The sequence below is a fragment of the Cetorhinus maximus genome, chromosome 7, assembly GCF_964194155.1.
Source record: "Cetorhinus maximus chromosome 7, sCetMax3.hap1.1, whole genome shotgun sequence".
Lineage (NCBI taxonomy): Eukaryota > Metazoa > Chordata > Chondrichthyes > Lamniformes > Cetorhinidae > Cetorhinus > Cetorhinus maximus.
Genome location: NC_135885.1, coordinates 41,864,546 through 41,886,970, shown reverse-complemented (window position 1 = coordinate 41,886,970; position 22,425 = coordinate 41,864,546). Strand labels below are relative to the sequence as shown.

At 41.0% G+C, this 22,425-nt stretch overlaps 1 protein-coding gene across 1 annotated transcript in view; it reads left to right on the top strand.

The window, feature by feature from the left end:
* The window catches only part of LOC144682741 (protein POLR1D), a 33,404-nt gene extending 17,093 nt beyond the window's left edge, over nucleotides 1–16,311 (top strand). Inside the window, exons 2-3 of the mRNA XM_078545382.1 lie at nucleotides 1,798–1,872; nucleotides 15,244–16,311. Coding sequence (XP_078401508.1) covers nucleotides 1,798–1,872; nucleotides 15,244–15,529 — 361 coding nt within the window. The 3' untranslated portion in view covers nucleotides 15,530–16,311. The remainder of the gene's footprint in view (nucleotides 1–1,797; nucleotides 1,873–15,243) is intronic.
* The last annotated feature ends 6,114 nt before the right edge of the window (nucleotides 16,312–22,425 follow it).

Here is a 22,425-nt window from a genome sequence, read left to right as displayed (position 1 = left end):
CATTAGGCAATTCCCAGGAGTTGCGAGAACCTTAAAATTCCTGTTGATTCCTTTGCTGCAGATGTGGACAGGTAGAAACTCAGTCCAAAACATCTGTGTAAAATAGAGAAAGTAATTGTGTACAACAAAAATTGAATTCTATATTGTTGGGAATACAAGTATTTTAGATTGAAAATACTTTAAGAAACGCATCACTTCTGTAGTTACAGGATGCATCCCTGCAATGCTGAGCAGTAAAAATGTCTATTACTATACCAGCAGTTTATAACTAGTTAACCTGTAAAGATGACTGCTTTACAGTGATGATACAGCATCACAATTCTGCATAAGGAAGCGCAATATGAATAAACTTGTCAAAAATTCACTTAATTTCCAGGAAATAATAATGTTCTACAGGATGTGTGTGGAGTCAGTACTGTTGTATTGCTCTCATTAGAATTAATAAATCTACTGAGAAGCAGATGCTTGGAATATTCCTCCAGTAATTAATGCTGAAATCACTCTAAATGGATTCTTCATTGTAAACTTTAACAGTCTTCAGAAATGCTGACTGGCCATGCAAAACGCACATGAATGGCATGTATGTAGAACAAGTCAGTAACCATCAAGAATTAAAGTTATTGTAAATTAACTCTTTTAAAGAGTCCATTCTCAGTGCTACCTCAGTTAGATTCTATTAGCTCTTGTAAACATTAGTCAGAATAACAAGTGCTGTGATTGTGGGTTTAGCCTTCTTTCAGCACAATAAAAACTTGAAGAGCCACAATACTAACAGACTGTTTCCAGAATCCTACTTTGAGCATGGCTTTAAAAGAATCTGGCACAAGTTAGTTAAAATGTCAATGTGAAAATGCATCATTATACGTTCTGTGTATTTTCTTTTATTTCCTGCTGCGCAGATCTTCAACTTAAAGCATACAAAAGGATTTAAATTCAAACTGTGGTCCGGATTTTGCAGTAGTAATGATGGCAGAACTGTTAGCATTCACCATCTAATGAAACATGTGCAGAATAACGCAGAAATCCTGAAGTTGCTGCCAGTGATTCTACGCTACTCCGGAAGTTGCACCTTAAAGGTTCCCCGAGAGTGCAATCCCAAAGCCATTACTGAATTGATGAAACCTTCACTTTTACACTGTTAGCCTCACTGTAAAAACACTTCAATAAGATATGCTTTGTTGAAGATGATGTAACTGAGTTTTTAACAGTGTTCTAACTTCATAATTCTTGCTAAACACCCTCACTAGCCCTGAAAATGTACTTTTCTATTTGTGAAATTTCAAATTTCTCCATTATGATAAAATTCCATCTTAATTTTTTAAAAAGTTTATGGTATTTTAGCTTCTGTGTTAATCTAAACATCATTTATTTTGCTATCTGAAAATTTCAATTAAAATTGCTCGATGATCATTGCTTTTCATTCTTGGTTTGCTGCCTGTGAGAATGCTTCAATGTTATTAGCTACTTGCTCTGCTTGTTGATATCACTGCTGCTGGATGCTTGGCGATCCCCTTGACTTGGTGCCAAATTTAAACTGCTGTTGGGAACAGGAAACCAATGTCACAAGGATCACTGTATCATTGCGAGCAGCTTTCTTCAGCCATTGCTTCGTTGCTGACCACAAAATCTAGACCTGTATCTTTTATTCAAAAGGTGCAGAGTAACAGAAGAATGAAGAAATCTGAAGCAAGTATGCCATCATTTTAAGTATAGTAGGAGGGAAGATGGTCGGAAACTCAATAATTGTATATTAAACTTCTAATTTCCATCAATTAAATATGTTTTGTTTTAAAATAGAAAAGCTGTGGAAGAACTTCTTACAGAGGCAAAGCGTGGAAAAGCCAGGGCTGAAACTATGGGACCTATGGGCTGGTAAGAATATACTTGAAATTAAAGAAATTGCAAAATAATGCAATAGAAAGATTGGTGTAATGGTAAATGATAATGGCATCTTATAGTGCTGTATGACATGCTACCAAAATACACAAGAGTATAGACATTGGGACCATTTGCCTGTAGGTGTAAGTCAGTTCTTAGATTGTTTGCAGTGTTTTTAAGATCTGCCTGAATTTCAAATGCTTATGGTACTCAATTTTCTAGTTGAAATAATAATACAATTGATCTTCCAACTCTGGGCAAAAACAGGGCCTAGGATGAGACCATTGTTAAGAGAGGAAAATTGTCATCTGAGCATTAAAGAGGTATCTCAAAGTAGAGAGGGCACACAACCAGAAAGCTTCTGGAGAGTCTTAAAAGAGACCTTAACCCATCAGCAATCTTTGCCATGGCAAATGAGCTAGGGGGTTAAGATGTGACAAGCCAAGATGAAAAGAGCCCTAGATGCAGGAAAAAGTCTGCAGACAACAAGCATGCAGACTCTTAGTGGATAGCTGCTGAAGTCAAGATGACACTGCAAGAAATGCTTGCATGGATCATCTCCATGGATCAGAGCTGTAGCTTGCCTTCAGACCTGAAAAAATAAAGCCCTATGGTCATTCCAGATGGATTGTCAAAGTCTATAGTAATAATTGGTGATCACTTTATTAGCTATGGCAAAACAGGAAATGCTGGCTTTTGATCACATTGATATTGCAACAAAAATATCAGAGGTGCAGCTCACCAAGCATTAGTTCGTCCAATCCCGGAGTATGCAAGCTGTGTGTGGGATCCTTACATGGTGAGGATATAAATAAGATTGAAGCGATCCAAAGACATGCTGCACGATTCTGCACAAATCAGTATGGGAAATACATTTGCATCCTTGATCAAAAATTTGGAATTGGAATCCCTACAGCAGAGGAGGGAGTAAAGTAGACTGACCGTGGTCTATAAAATACAGAATGGACTGGTGGGAATTGCCAGAGGGCACCAGGTCCTTGTTTCTGTCAATGTCAAAACATGAGGTAGCCATCCGCATAAACTACAAAGACTGCTTGTTTCCAAGACAGTGTATCAACGATCCTTCTTTCCTGAAACAATTCCATTACGGAACAAGGGGGAGAATTTTCTCCCTGTCGGGTGGGCCAGTCGGGAGCAGCTACGTGCTGCCATTTTACCTGAGGTCAATTAAGACGCTCAGCGCTACCTGTGCAGACGGGAGGAGGGAAAGTCGGGGCCTGCGCTCTTTCGCGCATGGATGCGAAAGAGTGCAGAAATGCCTCAGGGAGATTCAGAACATACTGGGAATTTTTAATAAATAAAGTTTTAAATTATTTACACGTTCCCTCATGTGACAGTGTCACATAAGATGGGACATGTTTATGAAATGTGAAAAATTCATTTATCAATTTAATAAACCCTTCATGAAACCTCATCCCGCCCTTGGATGAGGTTTCATGAAAAATGCGAAGGCCGTTTGGGCTCTTTGCCTGCCCGCCAACCTTAACATTGGATGGACAGCCCTGTCAATTATCTCTATTGGATTCTACATGGCCTTAACAGGCCTTTGACAGTTCGGCAGGCGCACAACCGCCGAACGGAAGATCGGAATGACGCGCAGTGACGTCGGGATGCATGCCCGACGTCACCGCATGTTATTTTACGCGGGCCCCGCATGCCAACGCGTAAAATGACCCATTTATGACCCAAAATGAAGAGAAAATTTTGCCCAAGCTGTCAAAGGAGATAGCCACATCACTTGAAACCTTAAAGACCCATCTTTAGATCATTTCCATTTATAAGTTTTTCATTAGCATGACTACTATATCAGCAGGTCACATCTGGTTCATCTGGCAGTAACCACATAAATGTTGGCAGAATACGGATGTTAATCTGTGATACCAATATAACCAAAGCAGAAAAAGCACCTCTATTCAAGAAAGGAGGGAGACAGAAAGCAGGAAACTATAGGCCAGTTGCCTAGCATCTGTCATTGGGAAAATGCTGGGAACCGTTATGAAGGAAGTTGTAGTGAGACATTTAGAAAATCAAAATACAATCAAGCAAAGTCAACATGATTTTGTGAAAGGGGAATCATGTTTGGCACATTTATTAGAATTCTTTAAGAATGTAACAAGCAGGGTAAATAAAGGGGAACAGTACATGTAGTGTATTTGGATTTTCAAAGGATATTCGATAAAGTGCCACAAAAAAAAGTTACAACACAAGATAAGAGTATGGTGTTGGGGCTAATATATTAGCATGGAGGGAGGATTAGCTAACTAAAAGGAAACTAAGTCAGGATAAATAGGTCATTTTCAGGTTAGCAAACTATAACTAGTGCAATGCCTCATGGATCAGTGCTGGGGCCTCAACTGTTTGCAACTATGTTAATAATTTGAATGAAGGGCCAGACTGTATTGTAGCCAAATTTGCTGATGATACAAAGATAAATAGGAAAGCAAATTGTGAGGATGACACACACAGAATATGCAAAGGGATATAGATAGCATTATGACATGGCAGGTGATATGTGTTAGGCGGACCAAATCCACATGGAAACTTGGCCACACTATCACAATGGTTTTTCAATTTGTACTTAATAATGGAAGATTTGTGCACTGAATTCAGAAGTAATGAGTCCACCAACACCTTCAGTGATTTTAAAACTTAAGTTAGAACATTTATTAAAAAAGAAAGGAATTCAAACCCATACATAAGATTATAGTTACTTCATATTATAACAAATCCCAAAATTCCTAATTAACCTGACTTCCAACTACACACACCCCTTTAAGAAACAGTCCAAAATAGGTTTTAAATTTAAATAGGTAATCCCGCAAGGTTACCACATGCACCCACTCAACAGTGGATTTCCAAAAGCTTTCAACACAACTTTAGTTACTGGACACAGCAGACCTCTGCAAAAGTGGCTAGAGGCTTTTCTCCAAGGCTACTTTACCCAGTGTACCTTTCAATATGTTACACAGCCACCCCCACATAACCTTTCATCCTTCCTTACATATGTTCCTCTCTCTTTAATGTGTAAAATTCCATTGTTGTACATGTCTGCGGGAATTGACTTTTCCCATAATACAACATTTTCATTTTGTCAATATGGCCTCTTTCCTTTTGGGGAAAAATAGACATAATAACCTTGCCCTATTTACCTTGTCAGTTGTAAACATCCTACCAGCCCTTTGAAAATCAAACAACCCCTTCACTTATCTAAAAAATTTCATTCACACCTTATCTGTGGAACCCACATCCTCGCTTGTCCATCTCCATTTCAAAAGTCAGCTTCACACCTAACCCTTTTCGCTAATTTCAACCTTACAGTCTATCTGACTCCAATTCAATTAAATCAGTCACACACACAGAACCATCCACACTCACACCCATAAACCTACAATAATATTATGAAAAATATAGTTTTGTGACAATAGGTTAAGTGAGTGGACAAAAATTTGACAGATGAAGGATAATGTGGGGAAAAAGTGAGGTTTTCCATTTCACTGGGAAGAATAGAAAAGCAGAATAATATTTAAATGGGGAGAAACTGCAAAATGATGTGGTACAGAGAGATATGGGTGTCCTTGTACATAATTCATTAAAACAGTAAGCATGCAGGTATAGCAAGTAATAAGGAAGGCAAATGTTTATTGTAAGAGGAATGGAATATAAATGTAGGGAAGCCTTTTTCTTTTATTCCTTCATGAGATATGGGTGTCGCTGGCTAGGCCAGCATTTATTGCCCGTCCCTAACCACCCTTGAGAAAGTGGTGGTGAGCTGCCTTCTTGAACTGCTGCAGATCATGTGGTGTAGGTAGACCCATAAAACTGTTAAGGAGGGAGTTCCAGGATTTTGATCCAGCAGCAGCAAAGGAATGGCAATATATTTCCAACATGGTGTGTGGCTTGAAGGGGTACTTGCAGGTGGTGGTGTGTCCTATGTGTCTGCTGCCCTTGTCTTTCTAGATGGTAGTGGTCATGGGTTTAGAAGGTTCTGACTAAGGCACAATGGTGAATTCCTGCAATGCACCTTGTGGATGGTACACACTGCTGTCACTGTGTGTCGGTGGTGGAGTGAGTGAATGTTTGTGGATGAAGTGCCAATCAAACAGCCTACTTTGTCCTGGATGGTGTCAAGCTTCTTGAGTTACAATTGTTAGGAATTGGATAAATTCATTGTGGGTTCATTTATTGAGACTAGGCACATGAGAACATGTATACGTGAATAGAAAGTCTGAAGACATCAGAGCTGTGCTGTGTTCTGCTCACAGACCAAAGTGAAATTGAGACTGGATCACATGGCACTTCCCCTCTAGTGATGGCATGCTGCTATCCCTTAAAGACATATTACAACATCCTCCTTTTCTTTTTAAAGATACTTTTTCCACTGCCAAAGAAGTATAACTAATTACAATACATGTTCATATTTAATGCATAGAACTGATGAATCTGAGTGTCTAAAGCATAAAGGTAATCTGCCAGTATGCCCAGATCTTGTAATGGTAACTTTATCTGGAGGTTTCTTTAATTGCTCACAGTGATCTGTGGGGTTGTCATTCTTGGATGTTGTTTCTGGTTGCGTTTGGGATTCTGTCCTCTATGCAGTAGGACTGTCCAGCGGTTGAGGAGCTAGAATGGATCTGATTTGAGCTCTGTTATGCCTCACCATTACATCTTTGTGCAGAATGATTTCATAGGACCTTGGTTCTGAACAAACCCTTGTAACTTCAGCTTGTTGCCACCTACCTTCTGTGGGATCCTGGATGCAAACTTGCTGTCCCAACTGTAAATTTGGCAATTCTGTACTTGTATTTTTATTGTGCTGTCATGAACAATTTAATCACAGAAAATGCCTCATCTTCAAGGACTTAGGACATTCTGGAAGAATTTGTGTTTTAAAAGATACTGTCCCTTAAAGGGTTAATGCAGAATTCTGATTGCTATTCCTGGGAAAAAAGCATCCTTTTACAAGAAAGGGTAATTAAGTAGTTGAAAAAACTGTCAACCTTTTGACCTGGGTGAACTGTGTACAAAGGTTGGGGGTGGGGGGGGGGGGGCGTCACCTGGGTTTTATAGCTCTGAAAAAAAACATGTTTTAAAAGTGGATTTTGGCTTTGCTTTGAGAAGAGAAGGACCAACTGCTTGAGAAGGAAGACAGCAGCCTTTTGCAGTCCAGAGCTAGTCCACAGCCAGAAATGAATATAAGCTGTTCCTGAGATGCTCTACCTGCTTGAGGTCTGTCAACATTTGAGAATTAGGGATTTCACCATGCGAATCATTCGTTCAGCTAGAAGTAGAGCACCTATAAGTATTCCATGAATCAGCCTGCAAAGCAGTGCCAGAGTCATTGATTGTTTCACGGATCAGTGCTGAGAGACCAACTATATAACCTGGACGCCATTTCAAGAACTCTACCGTCAATCCTTTGCCTTTGAACCATTGACTTTTAACCTTTGGCTGAATTCCTCCATTTCTATTTTTATTTCATTGTTTTTTGTGTGGTGTGAGAGTCTTAGGGTATCTTGAAAGAATAATAGTATAATTTCATATTACGTACCATATGTTGATACACTTTGTCTTTCTGTTTGACAAAACTGGTTTTATAATAAACTAATAAGTTTGTTGTTTATTGAAAGAAGCCTGATTAAAGTCTCTTTTATTCTGGGTACCAGTAGTGAAGGTAAACAATTGGCCACGTTCGTGAGCAAATTAAACTTTTAAACCAGTGTAACAACCTGTGGCGTAGTGGGGCTAGATCAACTGCGCACTCCTCCCATCACGGTCGTAACAGTGCATGTTGGTCATTTTTTCCTGCAGTTTTAAAAATTGCTCGCTCTTAGTAGAATAGGTAAGAGTCGGTAAATTGGTATGCACTGGTCTGCCAAACATGAGCTCTGTCAGTGAGGAATAATTGCACTTAACAATGTCACTCTCAGATGTAACATTGCAATGTGTAGATCTTGCTTGTGTTCTGCCTACATTTGAGAATTCGGGATTTCACCTTGCGAATCATTTGTTCAGATAGGCCATTGGATCTAGGTTAATGGGGAGAAGTAGTATGAACGATATTCAACTTCTCTCAAATATCCTGAAATGGCTTACCAATAAATTGCATACCGTTATCCGTAATGACCTCTCCAGGCACACTAAATAAACCAAAAATAGCACTTAGAGTGTGCATGACAGGTGTGCTTGACATATTGTACACTTGTCAAATAATGGGGTACTTGGTAAAGTAATTGACGATGAAGTCAGTGCCATGGACATGAGAGGTCAGATGCGATTTTGGATCAAAGATAGGTAGGAACTTCGTTTGGAATGAATGATTCTTTGTGCTGACTTGGCATATGCTCTTAACATGCCTCGCACTCCTTGACGATGACTTCAATGTCATTGTTCATACCCGGCCAATAGACTGGGTCTCCTAGATAAAAGCAAAATACTGCAGATGCTGGAAATCTAAAACAAAAACAGAAAATGCTGGAAAAACTCAGCAAGTCTAGCAGCATCTGTGGAGAGAAAAACAGAGTTAACATTTCAAGTCCGTATGATTCCGAGTCATACGGACCTGAAAAGTTAACCCTGTTTTTCTCTCCACAGGTGCAATTAGACCTGCTAAGATTTTTTTCCAGCATTTTCTGTTTTTGTTTCAGACTGGGTCTCTTGCAAGTCTTCTCGTCCAGTCTATGCCTGTGTGTGAGTGATGAAGTTGTTGAAAAATATCAGTTTGCAAAGACTCCGGTACGATGACCTGCCTTTTAAACATTAATCCCCAAGAGATGCCTAGCTCATCCCAGTAAGTCCAAAATGATCTCACGTGTTCGTTGACGTGCTGAATTGAATCAGGCTATCTCTCAATGATAGTTTCCCACAGTTTCTATAATGCAGAATCTTTCGCCGTTTCTTCTTGTGGCTGCTGGCATTTGCTTTGTGCAAAATGTATCAGATCAGTTCACAGACTTGCATTTTCCTACAAGCACAACATTGCAGCTCCCTTGAAACTGCCAGTTTTGTCGAAACAATCTGGATATTTCGATGTTGGGTCGTGAACTGAGGTGATAGCAGCAGTTTTTGATGTTGATCTGCCATTTGACATCTTATGGATTCCATAGATTGTCACTAGTGTGAGGTCACGGCATGCCAGTAGACGTACGATCACTGGGCCTTTAGTGACACCCTGGAGAATTGATTGTACTTGCACTCCAGGACTATGGATCCCGCACGTGGAATTAGTGAACCATTGTACGCTGAAAGTTGCAAATTAGCAGGCTTTGCCACGGCCTTCCATGTCTGTGAATACATGTCTTTTAGAATTTGCAGGGGTAATATGTTGGCATTTGCCCCTGTGTCAATCTTGGCCAATAATGAATAGCTACCAACTTCCTTAGGACAGATAATTTGAATCTTGGCAAACGCTTCGGACGGTGTGATAGTATCTATGTTTTCCACAAGATTGAGTGTGTGAAACCTGTGCTCACTGCTCCTTGTCTTGTGCACATCATCATCATTTTCTGGTTTGTCAATCACCTCGTGTATGTGTTTCTTACGGGATACAGGATGGCCATTCTTATTGCTTTAAGGTACCCATTGTGTATGGTCATTTGGATCTGTGCATGGCTCTTTGTAGCTGCGTCAGCCTTTGTTCTAATGCACTGCTGCTGCAAATGGCCTTTTCTGCCACATGCCTTGTAGAATTGATTAAAAGCTGGGCATTTCCTTGGCACATGCTTAAGGGCCACACTTTCCACATGTTTTGTTAGGTTTAGGTGTTCTAGTAAGCATATCGACAATTGGGTTGTACTTAGGATCTGTAAGCTTCGTCGACTTGCAAGGATTACTTTGTACTTACGTACATCCTTGAGTAGTTCTTTGATGCTATATATTTTGGGCTTGTCTGGCAGGTCTTTCTGGAACGCCTCCATGGGAGTGGATGTGATCATTGACAGTTCTGTCTGCTAGTTCTGTGTTTGAAAAATCAGTGTGTACCCTTTTCTCTGCATCTGCTGACAGTGGTCCGTGGACTCTGTAGGCTGTTGTCAAAATGGCATGAGCTCTAGCCAACGAATATTGAAGTTTAACCTGATTCTGAACCGGCCTTCCAATGTAGTCCATATCTTCTGGGGATCTTTTAGCTCTTCTGCCACTAATCCTGATGTGTTCAGTCTGTGTGGATCTTCATTGCCAATTGCTAGGCAAATATCTATAGCTTGTTTTTCTGGTTCAGACACACCTGATTCAAGAAATCATAGCTCTGTGTGTTTTTAAACATTTTGAATTCCGATAGTGGGTCAGCTGCATCCCAATTCAAACTGGGGAATTTTGTGGACATATTGACAATATCTCTTTGACCTAACTCCTTGTTTTTTTTCAATTTATTGTTCAGCAATTCCCAAAGCTACCTGTTAGATTCGCCACCTTCTCTGGCCCAATTTTTTAATGATGGCTCTGTTTGTTTTTGTTTGACTATTCCTCGCTCGCTCTTGATCCGGCTCGCACCCTAGTCACTCAGCTTTCCCGACTGAGCTAACCCGGTGCTGGTCCTCTCAACGTGTTATCCAACTCTCAGAACTGACAGGCTTTACGCTGCAATCTCACCACGAGGGATCTGTCTGATTACCAGCTCTTTATTTGAGCACTATCCCGGATTGTGTCTTGAAAGCTTTTCTGTGCAGTCACCACGCTGCTGTTTCAACACTTTCTGACGCTGTAGCTTCTTTGTGGCCGAGGGCCATCTCATGCCATGTAGCATGATCTGAGGCTGTTCACTATGTCATACCTGTACTTAATCTTGCTGCCACGCTGCTTGACCATCATTGTGCACCATGTTGTGTTTTTATAATGATATAAAGGCACCAATCATTCATAAGGGATTCCATTAACATGTTGTGCGTTCATTTATTGAGACTAGGCACATGAGAACATGTACACATGGATAGAAAGCTTGAAGACAACAGAGCTGTGTTGGGTTCTGCTCACAGGCCAAAGTGAAACTGAGACTGGATCACATGACACACGTCCCTTCTAGTGAAGGCATGCTGCTATCCCTTAAAGGCCTATTACAACAGGAGGAAGTTCAGAGAAGGTTCAATAGGTCGATCCTTGGGGTAAAAGGGTTGTCTTATGAGGAAAGGTTGAGCAGGTTGGCTGTTATGATATGGCAGATGGTGATTGCCAGGCAGACCAAATCTCAAAGGGAAACTTGGGCAAGCTATTACAAGGATTTGCAATTTGTCTTTTTATTTCGAGAAGGTACGTGCACTGAAGTCAGAAGTAAAGATTCTACTACCAGATTTTAACTATTAAATTAAAACATTTTTTAACAAAAGAAAAGAAAACTTAAACACACAAGATTACAGTTACACAGTTACATTTAGTCTTAGAACATTTCCCAAAAGATTTCTACTTAGCTAGACCCCCAAATAAACACCCTGTTCCAGGCAACAGTCCAAATAGATTTTTAATTTATGAAACATTCATAATATTACTACAAGGCACCCACTGTTGCTATAAGGGAGGTATTTCACAGGGCTTCCTTCTCCCTTGCACTCGACAATGGAACTCTAAGACTAAAACAAAACCTTGCTTTCTGGAGCAAGCAAGTACTTCTCTGGGGTGGCTAAAGGCTACTTTTCACAGGTCTGTCTTCACATAGCCTACCTTTCAAGATCTCACATAGTCACTCCCCTCATATTGCTTTCAATCTTCCCTTAACTATACTTTCTCCCATTTTATCTCTCAACCCATTGCTCTAAACTTTCTTTGGAGTTACCTTTCCCAGAATATAAAAAATGTTCATGTTGTCATTACAACCAGCACTTTTGGGAAAAATACGCTTAATAATTTTGCCTTATTTATTTACGATTTTTGCCAGTTGTAAAACTTCTAGTTGTGCCTCTTTAAAATTCAACAGCTAACAATTCACTGCTCACTTATCTCCTAAGGCAAATTCCCATTCATCCTGTATTTACTGGGATCTCATCTTAGCTCACCCATCTCCATTTCAAAATGCCTGCTTTTACACCTAACCCCTTTGATGATTTAAACCTTGCAGTCTGACTGCCTTCAGTTTAATTAAATTAGTCACACATACACAACACAGCCCCCACAACCCCTGCTTCACAGTATCCCACAGTAATATTAGGAAAATATGTTGTTCTTTTTACATTATACTCATTGGAGAAGAATGAGAGTTGATCATCTTGAACCATATAAGATTCTGAGGGGGGCTTGACAGTGTAGATGCTGAAAAAGGTGTTTTCCCTCATGGGAGGGTTTATAACTGGAGGCACAGCTTCAAAATAAGGGGCCTCCCATTTAAATGGAGATGAGGAGGAATTTCTCTTGTCAGAGGGTCATTAATCTTTGGAATTCACCATCCCTGAGAGAAGCGGAGGCTGGATCATTGAATGTATTCAAGGCTGAGTTAGACAGACTTTTAATCTACAAGGAAGTCAAAGATTATGTGGAGCAGGGAGGGAAGTGGATCTAAAGCTCTTATTGAATGGCAGAGCAGGCTCAGGGGACCAAATGGTTGATTCCTCTTATTGTTTATGTTATTATGAAATGCACTTAAGTATTTTGAGAATTGCGGTTGTGTCGTGACTCCTTTACTCAGTATGGTGCCTTTGGTATTTGTTTTTATCTCCCCACCAAATATGGAAGCTGGAAGAGCTTATGGAAATATAATCTGATTTATAATTTCCAAATGTTTAAATTTGCATTTCCCAGGGGCCTACTTGCTTGTGTTTTTTGCATTGAGAGATTCTGTGTCAATGGCCATGAATGCGCCCCTACTAAATCAAAAGGATGTTAATTAGTAAATTATACATTTTATGACATTATATGGAGGCTATCTTCAGTGAAGTTGTTACCCTTAGCTCCTTTGAATAGAATTGGTTAAAAATACACATTGTGTGGAATCAAAATGGCAAATATCAAAAGAAATGTCCAGGATAATGCCCTGTGATAGTTTTCTTGATTACTTTTGAAGAAAAAGCCCTGTCAAATCTAATTTTTAAAATTATAGAATGGTTACAACATAGGAGGGGGCCATTCAGCCCATCGAGTCCATGTCAGCTCTCTGCAAAAGCAGTTTAACTTGTTCCACTCCCCCACACTTTCCCTGTAGCTGTACAATTTTTCTTTCCCTTTAGGTACTCATCTAATTCCCTTTTGAAAGCCATCATTGAATCTGCCTTCACCATCCTCTCAGGGAGTGCATTCCAAAAGTAACCACTCACTGCAGAAACAAAGATTTTCCTCATGTCACCTTTGATTAATTTGCTAATCACTTTCGATCTGTGTTCTCTGGTCCTCAACCCTTCTGCCAATGGAAACAGTTTCTCTCTATCCATTCTGTCTAGACCCCCCCCATGATTTTGAACACCTTTGTCAAATCTTCTCTGAGCTTTCTCTTCTCTAAGAAGAACAACCCCAGCTTTTCCAATGTATCCATGTAGCTGAAGTTCCTCATCCCTGGAAGGATTCTCATAAATCTTTCTGTACCCTTTCTAAAGTTTTTATTTCCATCCTAAAGTATGGTGTCCAGAATTGGGGACAGTACTCCATTTGAGACTGAACCAGTGTTTTATAAAGGTTCAACATAGCTTTCCTACTTTTGCACTCTTTGCCTCTGTTTATAAAACCCACAATCTCATTTGCCTTTTTAACCATTTTCTCAACCTGCCCTTCCACCTTCAACAATTTATGCACATATACTCCCAGGTCTCTTTGTTCCTGCATCCTTTTTAGAATTATGCCCTTTAGTTTATATTGCCTCTCCTCATTCTTCCTACCAAAATTTATCACCTCATGCTTCTCTACATTAAATATCACTGCCACGAGTCTGACCATTTCACCAGCCTGCCTATGTCCTCTTGAAGTCCATTGCTATCTCCTCACAATTCCCACTACATCCTGATTTTGTGTCATGTGCAAATTTTGAAATTGTGCCTTACACACCCAGATCTAAGTTATAATATATATAAAAAATAGCAGTGGTGCTGGTACCAAACCCCAGGGAAACCCACTGTGTACCTTCCTCCAGTCCAAAACACAACCATCCAGCACTACTCTTTATTTTCTGTTACTCAGCCAACATCATATCCATCATGCCACTGTTCAATTTATTCCATGACCCTCAACTTTGCTGGTAAGTTTATTATGTAGCACTTTATCAAATGCCTTTTGGAAGTCCATGTACACCACACCAACTGTATCACCCTCACCAACCTGCTCTGTTACCTCATCAAATATATTCCTGATTTTTATTTTATAATAGTGTGCTTAATGGTCAATAGTCTTAAACTGGATACAAAAAATAATGTTTTGAAAGTAATGAACAATATAAGGGTCTTGTGAGTCAAGGCCAGTAACAAAATATCTAATCTCTGATGCTGCAAAGATGGTAAGGCAAGTCACCATGAGATGAGCTTTAAAACATTTTTTAACTTTCAAATATTTTTAAATTTAAAACTGGAAAATGTTCAGTACTTCGAATGATAAGTCATTGTAGAGCTTAAAATGGAATATTCTCAAATAAAGAAGAACTATAAGGTTGTTTGGTTTTTGTACTTCATGTGTGTGCAATTCCATCTGCAAAAAATTACAGTCTTGAAATAGTAAAGGTTTTATGCAGGCTTCCCAGTCTCTACCCTAGACAAATCTCAACTCATACTTCACAGCCTATTTCCTATCCTGGTCAAAGTGCACTGTCGCAATTACTCCACTCCTCGCTGATCTTCACATGGCTCTCAAACCCACAGAGCATTGAAATCAAAATTCTTAACCACATTTACAAATCCCTTCACCATGTGCTACCTTATTTCTATAACTTCTTCCAGTTCTGTGTACTAACTTGTACCCTCTACTTTTCTAAAGCTGGACCTTTGCTTACATGTCCCCATTCCACTTCCGGTTTAGAACCTGCAGCCCTGCACTCTGAAATTCTTTTTAAAACCCTCTGTAACTTTTCTAATATTGAAGGTCTTGTCAAAACCTAATTCATCTATGCCATTGGACAGCTCCCCTAACCTATTTCTCCCACTTGCGGCACATTATCCAGTATTCTTTTTGTGAAGCAACTTAGAAATGTTCACATTGTTAAAGATGCCATATAAGTATAGTTTCTTGTAGCAGATTTTGTTTCACTGTAAATTATTTAGAAAGAACTAAGATGCTCCATCCAGTGGAGATTTACTCAGAGGTCACTTAAGTGACCTAAGAAGAAAATTGAAGTCTTGAATAGAACAGACACTTAAACTATTTGCATATTAAATCTTAATTTAATTTTTTGTAATTCTCCTTCTTCTCTGAATAGTAAAATATTTCCAAACTTTGTATTTTTTTTAACAGGATGAAGTGTCCTCTGCCAGGAGCCAACAAACGGTTTCTCATCAATACTCTTAAGAATACCATACCATCTCAAAGGCAAACGTATGACCATAGACAAAGGGAAGAGGTTAAGGATTCAGATCTAAAAGAGAAGGAACAAAGGAAAAAGGAAAAGATACACAAAGACAGCTTCCAACCCTATAAACAAGGATCAAAAAGTAGGATGAAAGCTAACAGGTCTCCTTCTCCACGGGAAAATGACTCAGAGAGAAGTACTAAAAAGTACAAGAGCACAAAAGATTACTGAAAATCTTTTTGCATCAACAGAGCACCTAAGATGATTAGACTAGTAAAACAAGCTCAAGTTAGAACAGAAAATAAGTTCTTGCTTTAAAGAATTTCAGACATTGACCTAGAACAGGAACAACTGACAAATATCTTCTTCATGGGCAGTTTTCTAGCACACCAACCAGATTAATCAGATAACATTTCATGCAAACATTACACTTGTTCTGCATAATTGTGTCCATAATATACATTGTCACATGAAGAACTGTTAAGTGAATGCAGTATTTGCAAGTACAAAGCAAAGTGTTCAGTTGATCTTATGTTATCAATAGTGGGAAATAGAAGCAGGAAATGTAAAAATGAATGCAGGGGTATTCTGTATATAAAAATTCTTAACATTCTACAAAAATGGTGCAGTGGTTATTTAAAATACAGATAATTATTTTTGTGGTAACATTATGGAGTTTGTGTATATACTTTGCAATTTTTTTTGTTGTTTTAAGTGACTTTAAATGGAAGAAACTTTCTTAATGTTCATCTTGACCGGGTTTTGTGATTATATGCTTACCAGCCCACAATTTGCATCCCACTCATCTTAATGGACAGGAAAATTGTGAGCTGGTTAGTACAGAAGTGGAAAATCCTAGCCATTGACTACTTTTCAATTACTGATAATGGTTTATACTTTGCTGCAAAACTCTGTATGAACATAACTTTTGCCAGATTGGTAAGGTTCAGCGTATAGGTTCTGTTTACATTAAAACTTCATTACATATTTACCAATAAATCATTATTTCATTATGTAGAGTAATGTATCTTTTCATATTGAAACCTATAGTCTTCAGATTGTCGCAAATCCCCATATAGATTTTGCCGCTGCAGTTGTAAGAACATGAAAAGATTTTATCAGGACAATCAATATACAACAGTTGGTATAAACAAAAACACTTAGCAAAAATGATTTTGTGTTCATGTAACAATCAAGAATTTGTGTCTTGGGAAAATTAACTGGCATAATGTTTATCAGAGCATTAATGGATTGTCACATTGAGATCTGTTAGTATTACCTAGGATTAATGTTGTCATCCATATGTGCAGAGTCAATGGAACAGACCTTTTATATTTAAGAATGTGGAGGAGGAGGATCCAGTTGTTGTGGTCCATGTAGAAACCAACAACATAGACAGAACTTAGAATGAGGGTCTGGGTAGGGAGTTTGAGGAGCTAGGTTCTAAACTAATAAATAGGAACACAAAGGGAATTAACGCTGATGCAAATTAGTATAGGGTTAAGCAGATCAGTTGGTTAAATGCATGGTTCAAAGGGAGGGGTTACAGGTCATGGGGCACTGGCACAGCTACTGGGGAAAGAGGGAATTGTTCCATTGGGATTTAAAGCGGGCTAGGATCTGTGTTCTGGAGAATTGAATAACTAGGGCAATAGGTAGGGCTTTAGTCTAAAAAAATTGTTGGAAGGGTGGAAAGGAGTCAGGAGAAGGGAAATTTTTTTAAATCAGAAGAGAAAAGTCAAGGCAAATAGAGCAGTGTAGCAATTTGCGTAAATATAACCAGAGCATGGTAAGAAGGAACAGAGTTTAGTAGTAATAGTGCACCAGCAAATAAGTTCCAAGCAGGAAATAATGGTGAAAAATTAAAATTAAAGACTCTTTATGTGAATTCATGTAAAATGAGATAGATGAACTAGTGGCACAAATAGAGATAAATGGTCTTGATCTTAATAGCCATTACAGAGCCGTGGTTGCAAGGTGACCAAGGTTAGGAAATAAATATTCAAGATATTTGACACTTTGAAAACACTGGGAAATAGGATTAGTCGTCTTGATAATAAAGGATGATATAGGTGGAATCTTCCGTTCTGGAGTCTAGGTTCAGTGGCGGGAACGGAAGTGAGATCTTGCACTAGTCAGCTTATTACTTATGCATCCAAACGGATCACGGTGAATCTCATGGCGGGGTTGGCAGGAACTCGCTGTCCCCGCCAAATTTAAAGGGCATCCGGACAGCCAGCAGCATCCCTACCACCTTTGCCTGGCCACTGTTCCATACTTCCCTGCTAACGCTTACCCCCATTCCTTGGTCATCCTCCATGCAGCTTGCATTGCCACCACCTGGTCTCAGTAATAGGCTAGCATTTATGGATACTCCCCATAGAGGACATTGCAGCAGCAACTCACCATTAACCATGGAAGAAGTCTACCTCTCCAGATGTGTGCCACTTATGTGCAGTTGTAAAAATGAACGTCCTAATTTCTCACTGGCAGAGAACTTAATTCTGGCAAGGTGGCTTTTTAATGAGCATGCATGACATGCTAATACGTGCAAAAGGGCTTCCTGACATTGTTCGTCGGAAAGCTTGACCCACCTTTAACCCTCGTTTAAAGTCCAGAGAACAGAATTCCTAAAGTTCATCCCGTCATCAGGAAACTGATTTTTTGCCTCATGCCAAATTAAGTTCCCCCGCCGGCCAAGCTTCCTGCTGCTAGAGGGACTGGAAGGTTCTGCCCGTAAGGACAGTAGTGACAAAGGATCTTGACTTGGAAGATCAGGAAGCAAAGTCAGTATGGGCGATGATATGGACTAATAAGGGTAGAAAACACTGGTAGTTTAAAGTACCCATAACCGTAGTAGATCCACGAACATAACATTCATCAATAAATAAAAGAAGATTTTAACAAAGGTAATACAATAATCATGGGGGCTTTAAACATCATATAGAATGGACAAATCAAATTAGCAAAGATAGTCTGGAGGATGAGTTCATAGAACACATTCAAGACAATTTCCTAGAAAAATAAGCTATGGAACTAACCAGGGATAGAGTTTTAGACCTTGTATTGTGTAATGAGACAGGGTTAACTAGTAATCTCGTAGTAACGCATTCTACTGGGCAGAGTGATCATAGCAGAATTTCACAAGTTTGAGAGTGACATATTTAAGTCTGAAACAAAACTTTTAAACAGTCATTTGGTAGTCTAGAACTTGAGTATTGCTGAAAGGAAAGACGTGCTGAAGCTTTTTGTCTTGCAGTCATCAGGACAAATGTAAGAGTGCCAAATTTTAAATGATCACCACAATTTATACTACAGTAAGGGTGCAGATTGGCTGGCAAGTCATTTCTGATTGGCCACAGCATTGCCATAGGGAAAGCAACGGGGAACTATAGTCTCCCTAAGCTCATGGGTAGTTCAAAAAAAGGCACAAGGCATATTCCTTTTGTTTGCAGGGAACAAAGCTCTGCATATAAATGTGTCACTTCTAGCAAGCGTAAATAAGCCATATTACAAGCTGGACTGATTATCTTAAATTGGTTGTTAGTGTAGCTATTAGCACACTCAGGACTGTTCAGCAAGTGCTCTCAATTGCGGAATCATCTAATAGTAGACATATTATTTTGGGCTTTGCAAGCACAAGCTGGTTGAGTATGGTCTATACTCCACCTATTACAACCAAAGGAACGTGCTCTGACCTTTGAAGGTCTGCCTTCGGACTTCACCATCCCTGTGTGGGCAGTAACAGCAAGGGCATGATTTGATCAGCCAATTACTGGGATGTATGGCCAACATACCTATCATCGCACCAGCACTGAAATTCATACACAACGTTGCTCCATTGGGTGATATGCAGAATGTCTTTTGGGAGTAATGGCAGAACTCCATTAGTGGAAAATACCACTTACGATGCCACAGCATAGTAGCAGCATGAAACAACTTCCTTAACCTGTTCAAATTTTTGAGATACTTTGGCTTTCCAGGGTACTGTGAGGTAGACCGGCCACATTTCAGGTCTGTAAGTGGGGGCCTTTAGCCCATTTGCGAGTTTGTGCAATAGATAGCAGCAATGATCTGATCAGGATAGTCATTGTCCCACAGGATAGCTTTGATGAGCTCTATTTCTGCATCAAACTTGCAAGGGGAGCAAATGAGTAGGCTGCAAAGTTGGATAAGGTTGATTGGGAAAATAAATTAAAAGTTTTGGAGCTGCATAAATAGCTGCAAGGAAATAATTCGAAACATCAGTGCATAATCCACACAAAAGTTGACAGTATTCATAAAATGAAACCATGTCACACAAAATATGACATGGCAGACTTGGGGTGCTGAAACAATGTTTTTGCTACTTGGACTGCCCTGGAAGAGCCTGGCAGAGGGAGTGTCAAGATTCATAGCTGTCACCATGATGAAGGCACAGCCCTTGCTACCAGTTATATAGTAATCACCTGAAGAGGAGAAAGAGGAAAGGAGAAGGCAACTAACACAGCCTCTTTCTGGCTGAACTGTCAGTGATCGACCTATCTGACTGCAACACCAGTGAATGCAACCCAAATTCCACATTCACCAACAGTACTTCCTTCTGATACTAACCATCACTGCACCCACTTGGCCGCAAGGCAAAAATAAAAAGCAACACAAAATAAACATTCCTATTCAAGTTTATAAAGTAAACCTTGCCACATTACATACAAATGTCAACTAATCACCTTTCTGCATTCCCTGACCGTTCTCCAACATGTGTCTTTGCTTTTCCAATGCTTTCATGCAGTCCAACCACCAGTGGCTGCTGGTAGCATAGCTGGTGAAAGACTTTCACTGCAGGAGACTGCAGAGAAGTTGTTGAATAATCTTGAGCAACTCTGACCTTTGAAGGTCTGCCTTTGGACTTCACCATCCCTGCGTGGGCAGTAACAGCAAGGGCATTGGGGAAGTAGCAATGGGTGTGCAGGTGTTCTCATGGAGTTGGTCACCACTGCCACGCTGGAAAGGAAGGTCCCTAAGCTCAGCACAAAGCCCTTTGCCAAAGGAAGGCCAGATGTTTGCTGAGTCCGAGCCTCTGGACTCGGTCATGTCACGGTTGCTGGAGCTGCAAAGGAAAGCTCAGGAACATCGGGAAGGGATGTCCGCTGCATTCCTCAGATTGCAAGACACTCTGAGGTGATAGCACAGGCATGTCAATGCAGCGAGGTTAACACTATAGGATAGCAACCACCATGGAGACATTGGTCCAGGACATCGCACCTGCATTGTTGCGCGGGCTCAACTCCATCACTGCTGCCATAGTTAGTCTCCAACAGCGTGTACGTGAGAGGGGTGCTGGGCAGTTTGATCTCACCAGCTACCCCTTCTCCTCAAGGAGTCAGCCTGGGGCCTTCGGGCATCCATAGGGAGGGGAATCGGCAGGTGCACATTCTGGACCCATCCATCCAGGTGAGTCCGGGAGTGTCCAGCCCATCCGAATCCCCTCTTCCTGTGACCTCAGCAGCTCCAGCTCCACAGGCCGAGGAGGGTGCCACTGCCACTCAGCAGAACCCCGAAAGCAGGCGGGGGCACTCCAGATCTTGGCCCTCCGGAGGATGCCCACCAAGGTCATCACAGACAGGGCTTGCAGTCAGCAGGCTGCCTCCACCTCCGCTGTGGATGTCTGGGGAGCACCAAGACGTAGCAGCAGGGTTAGGAAAGTTAAGAAGAATTAGTTGCATAGCCTGGGCACAGGTGTTAATCACTTATACACACTGTTCACTATTGTCAATTAACTCTCAAGAATGTCTCCTTGCCTATGGCTCCTTGTTCTGATGATCAGTGTTGTTGTCACTCAGATGTGAAACCATTCTGTACAAGATAAAGGCAGGTGTCTCAGTCCAGGGCCTCTTCCCTGTGCTCTGTGCAGCCTTCAGAGCTCAGTGATGGTCCGGCCTCATACTCCCTGGAAACATTACTGATGCCTGCACCTCGTCGGTGCTTGTCATAACTGCCAGAATGTAGAGGGCAGGCACCACAAGTTCCCTCATTCTCTCTGTGCGCTCTCAGCACCTTTAAGGTGGGGCCCCCATCTCTTCATCTGTGAAGAGTGATGCTGTGCTCCTGAAGGGCTCAGGTGCTGAAGGTGGACAAAGGATCAGATGCTTCTAAAGTTTCATGGCTGCGTCTTTATGATATGACCCTGATCACAGAGCAAAAGCAAGCTGCCCTTGGCCAGACAGGAATTAGACATTCTCAGAGGCTATGTGAAGATCTATGCAGTGTCGTCACTGCATGTCATCATCATCTTCCTGCAATCAAGTGACTGTTAGGGCCTCCACTGTGTGTCCATGACAGGAGCATCCTCACTGAGGGTTTTCGCGCTGCCATAAGCCAGACTGGAGTCAAACATTCACAGACGCAATGCGAAGATCTATAGGGTCACGTCACTGTATGTCGTCATCACCCTCCACAAGTCCAGCATCTATGAGGGCCTCCCAAGCGTGCCTGCCTCGCCTAGCCAGTGGGAGGGCCTCATCCATGTCATCATCGCCTTCAAGGACCTCCTCACCCTGATCCCCGTCGGCGTACTCCTCATCGGTAGACTCCAGCTCCTCCATCACCTTCTCAGCCACCATCTCTCCCGTTGCAGCGCCAGGTTGTAAAGGGCGCAGCAGGTGACAATGATGTGTGACACCCTCTGCGGACTGTATTGCAGGGCTCCACCAGACCTGCCCAGGCACCGGAACTTTATCTTCAGCATCCCGATGGTCTGCTCCACCAAGTTGCCAGTTGTAGCATGAGCCTCAATATACTGTCACTCTGCTGCAGCCTGAAGCCGCCGCACGGGTGTTGTCAGTCAAGGCCTCTGCGGGTAGCCGTTGTTCCTGAGGAGCCATCCCTGCAGCTTCTGTGGACCCTGGAAGACTCCAGGGATCTGTGACTGACTGAGAATGTAGGCACACTTCCTGGAAACCGTGCGCATAGCTGCAGAATGCGTTTCTGGTAGTCACACACCAGCTGCACATTCAGCGAGTGGAACCTCTTGCAGTTGTTGTAGTTCACCACGTGTTGCGATGGAGATCTGAGAACCACATGAGTGCTGTCAATCGTACCCTGCACCTATAGGAAACCTGAGATCTGGGCACATCCCATTGCTCTTG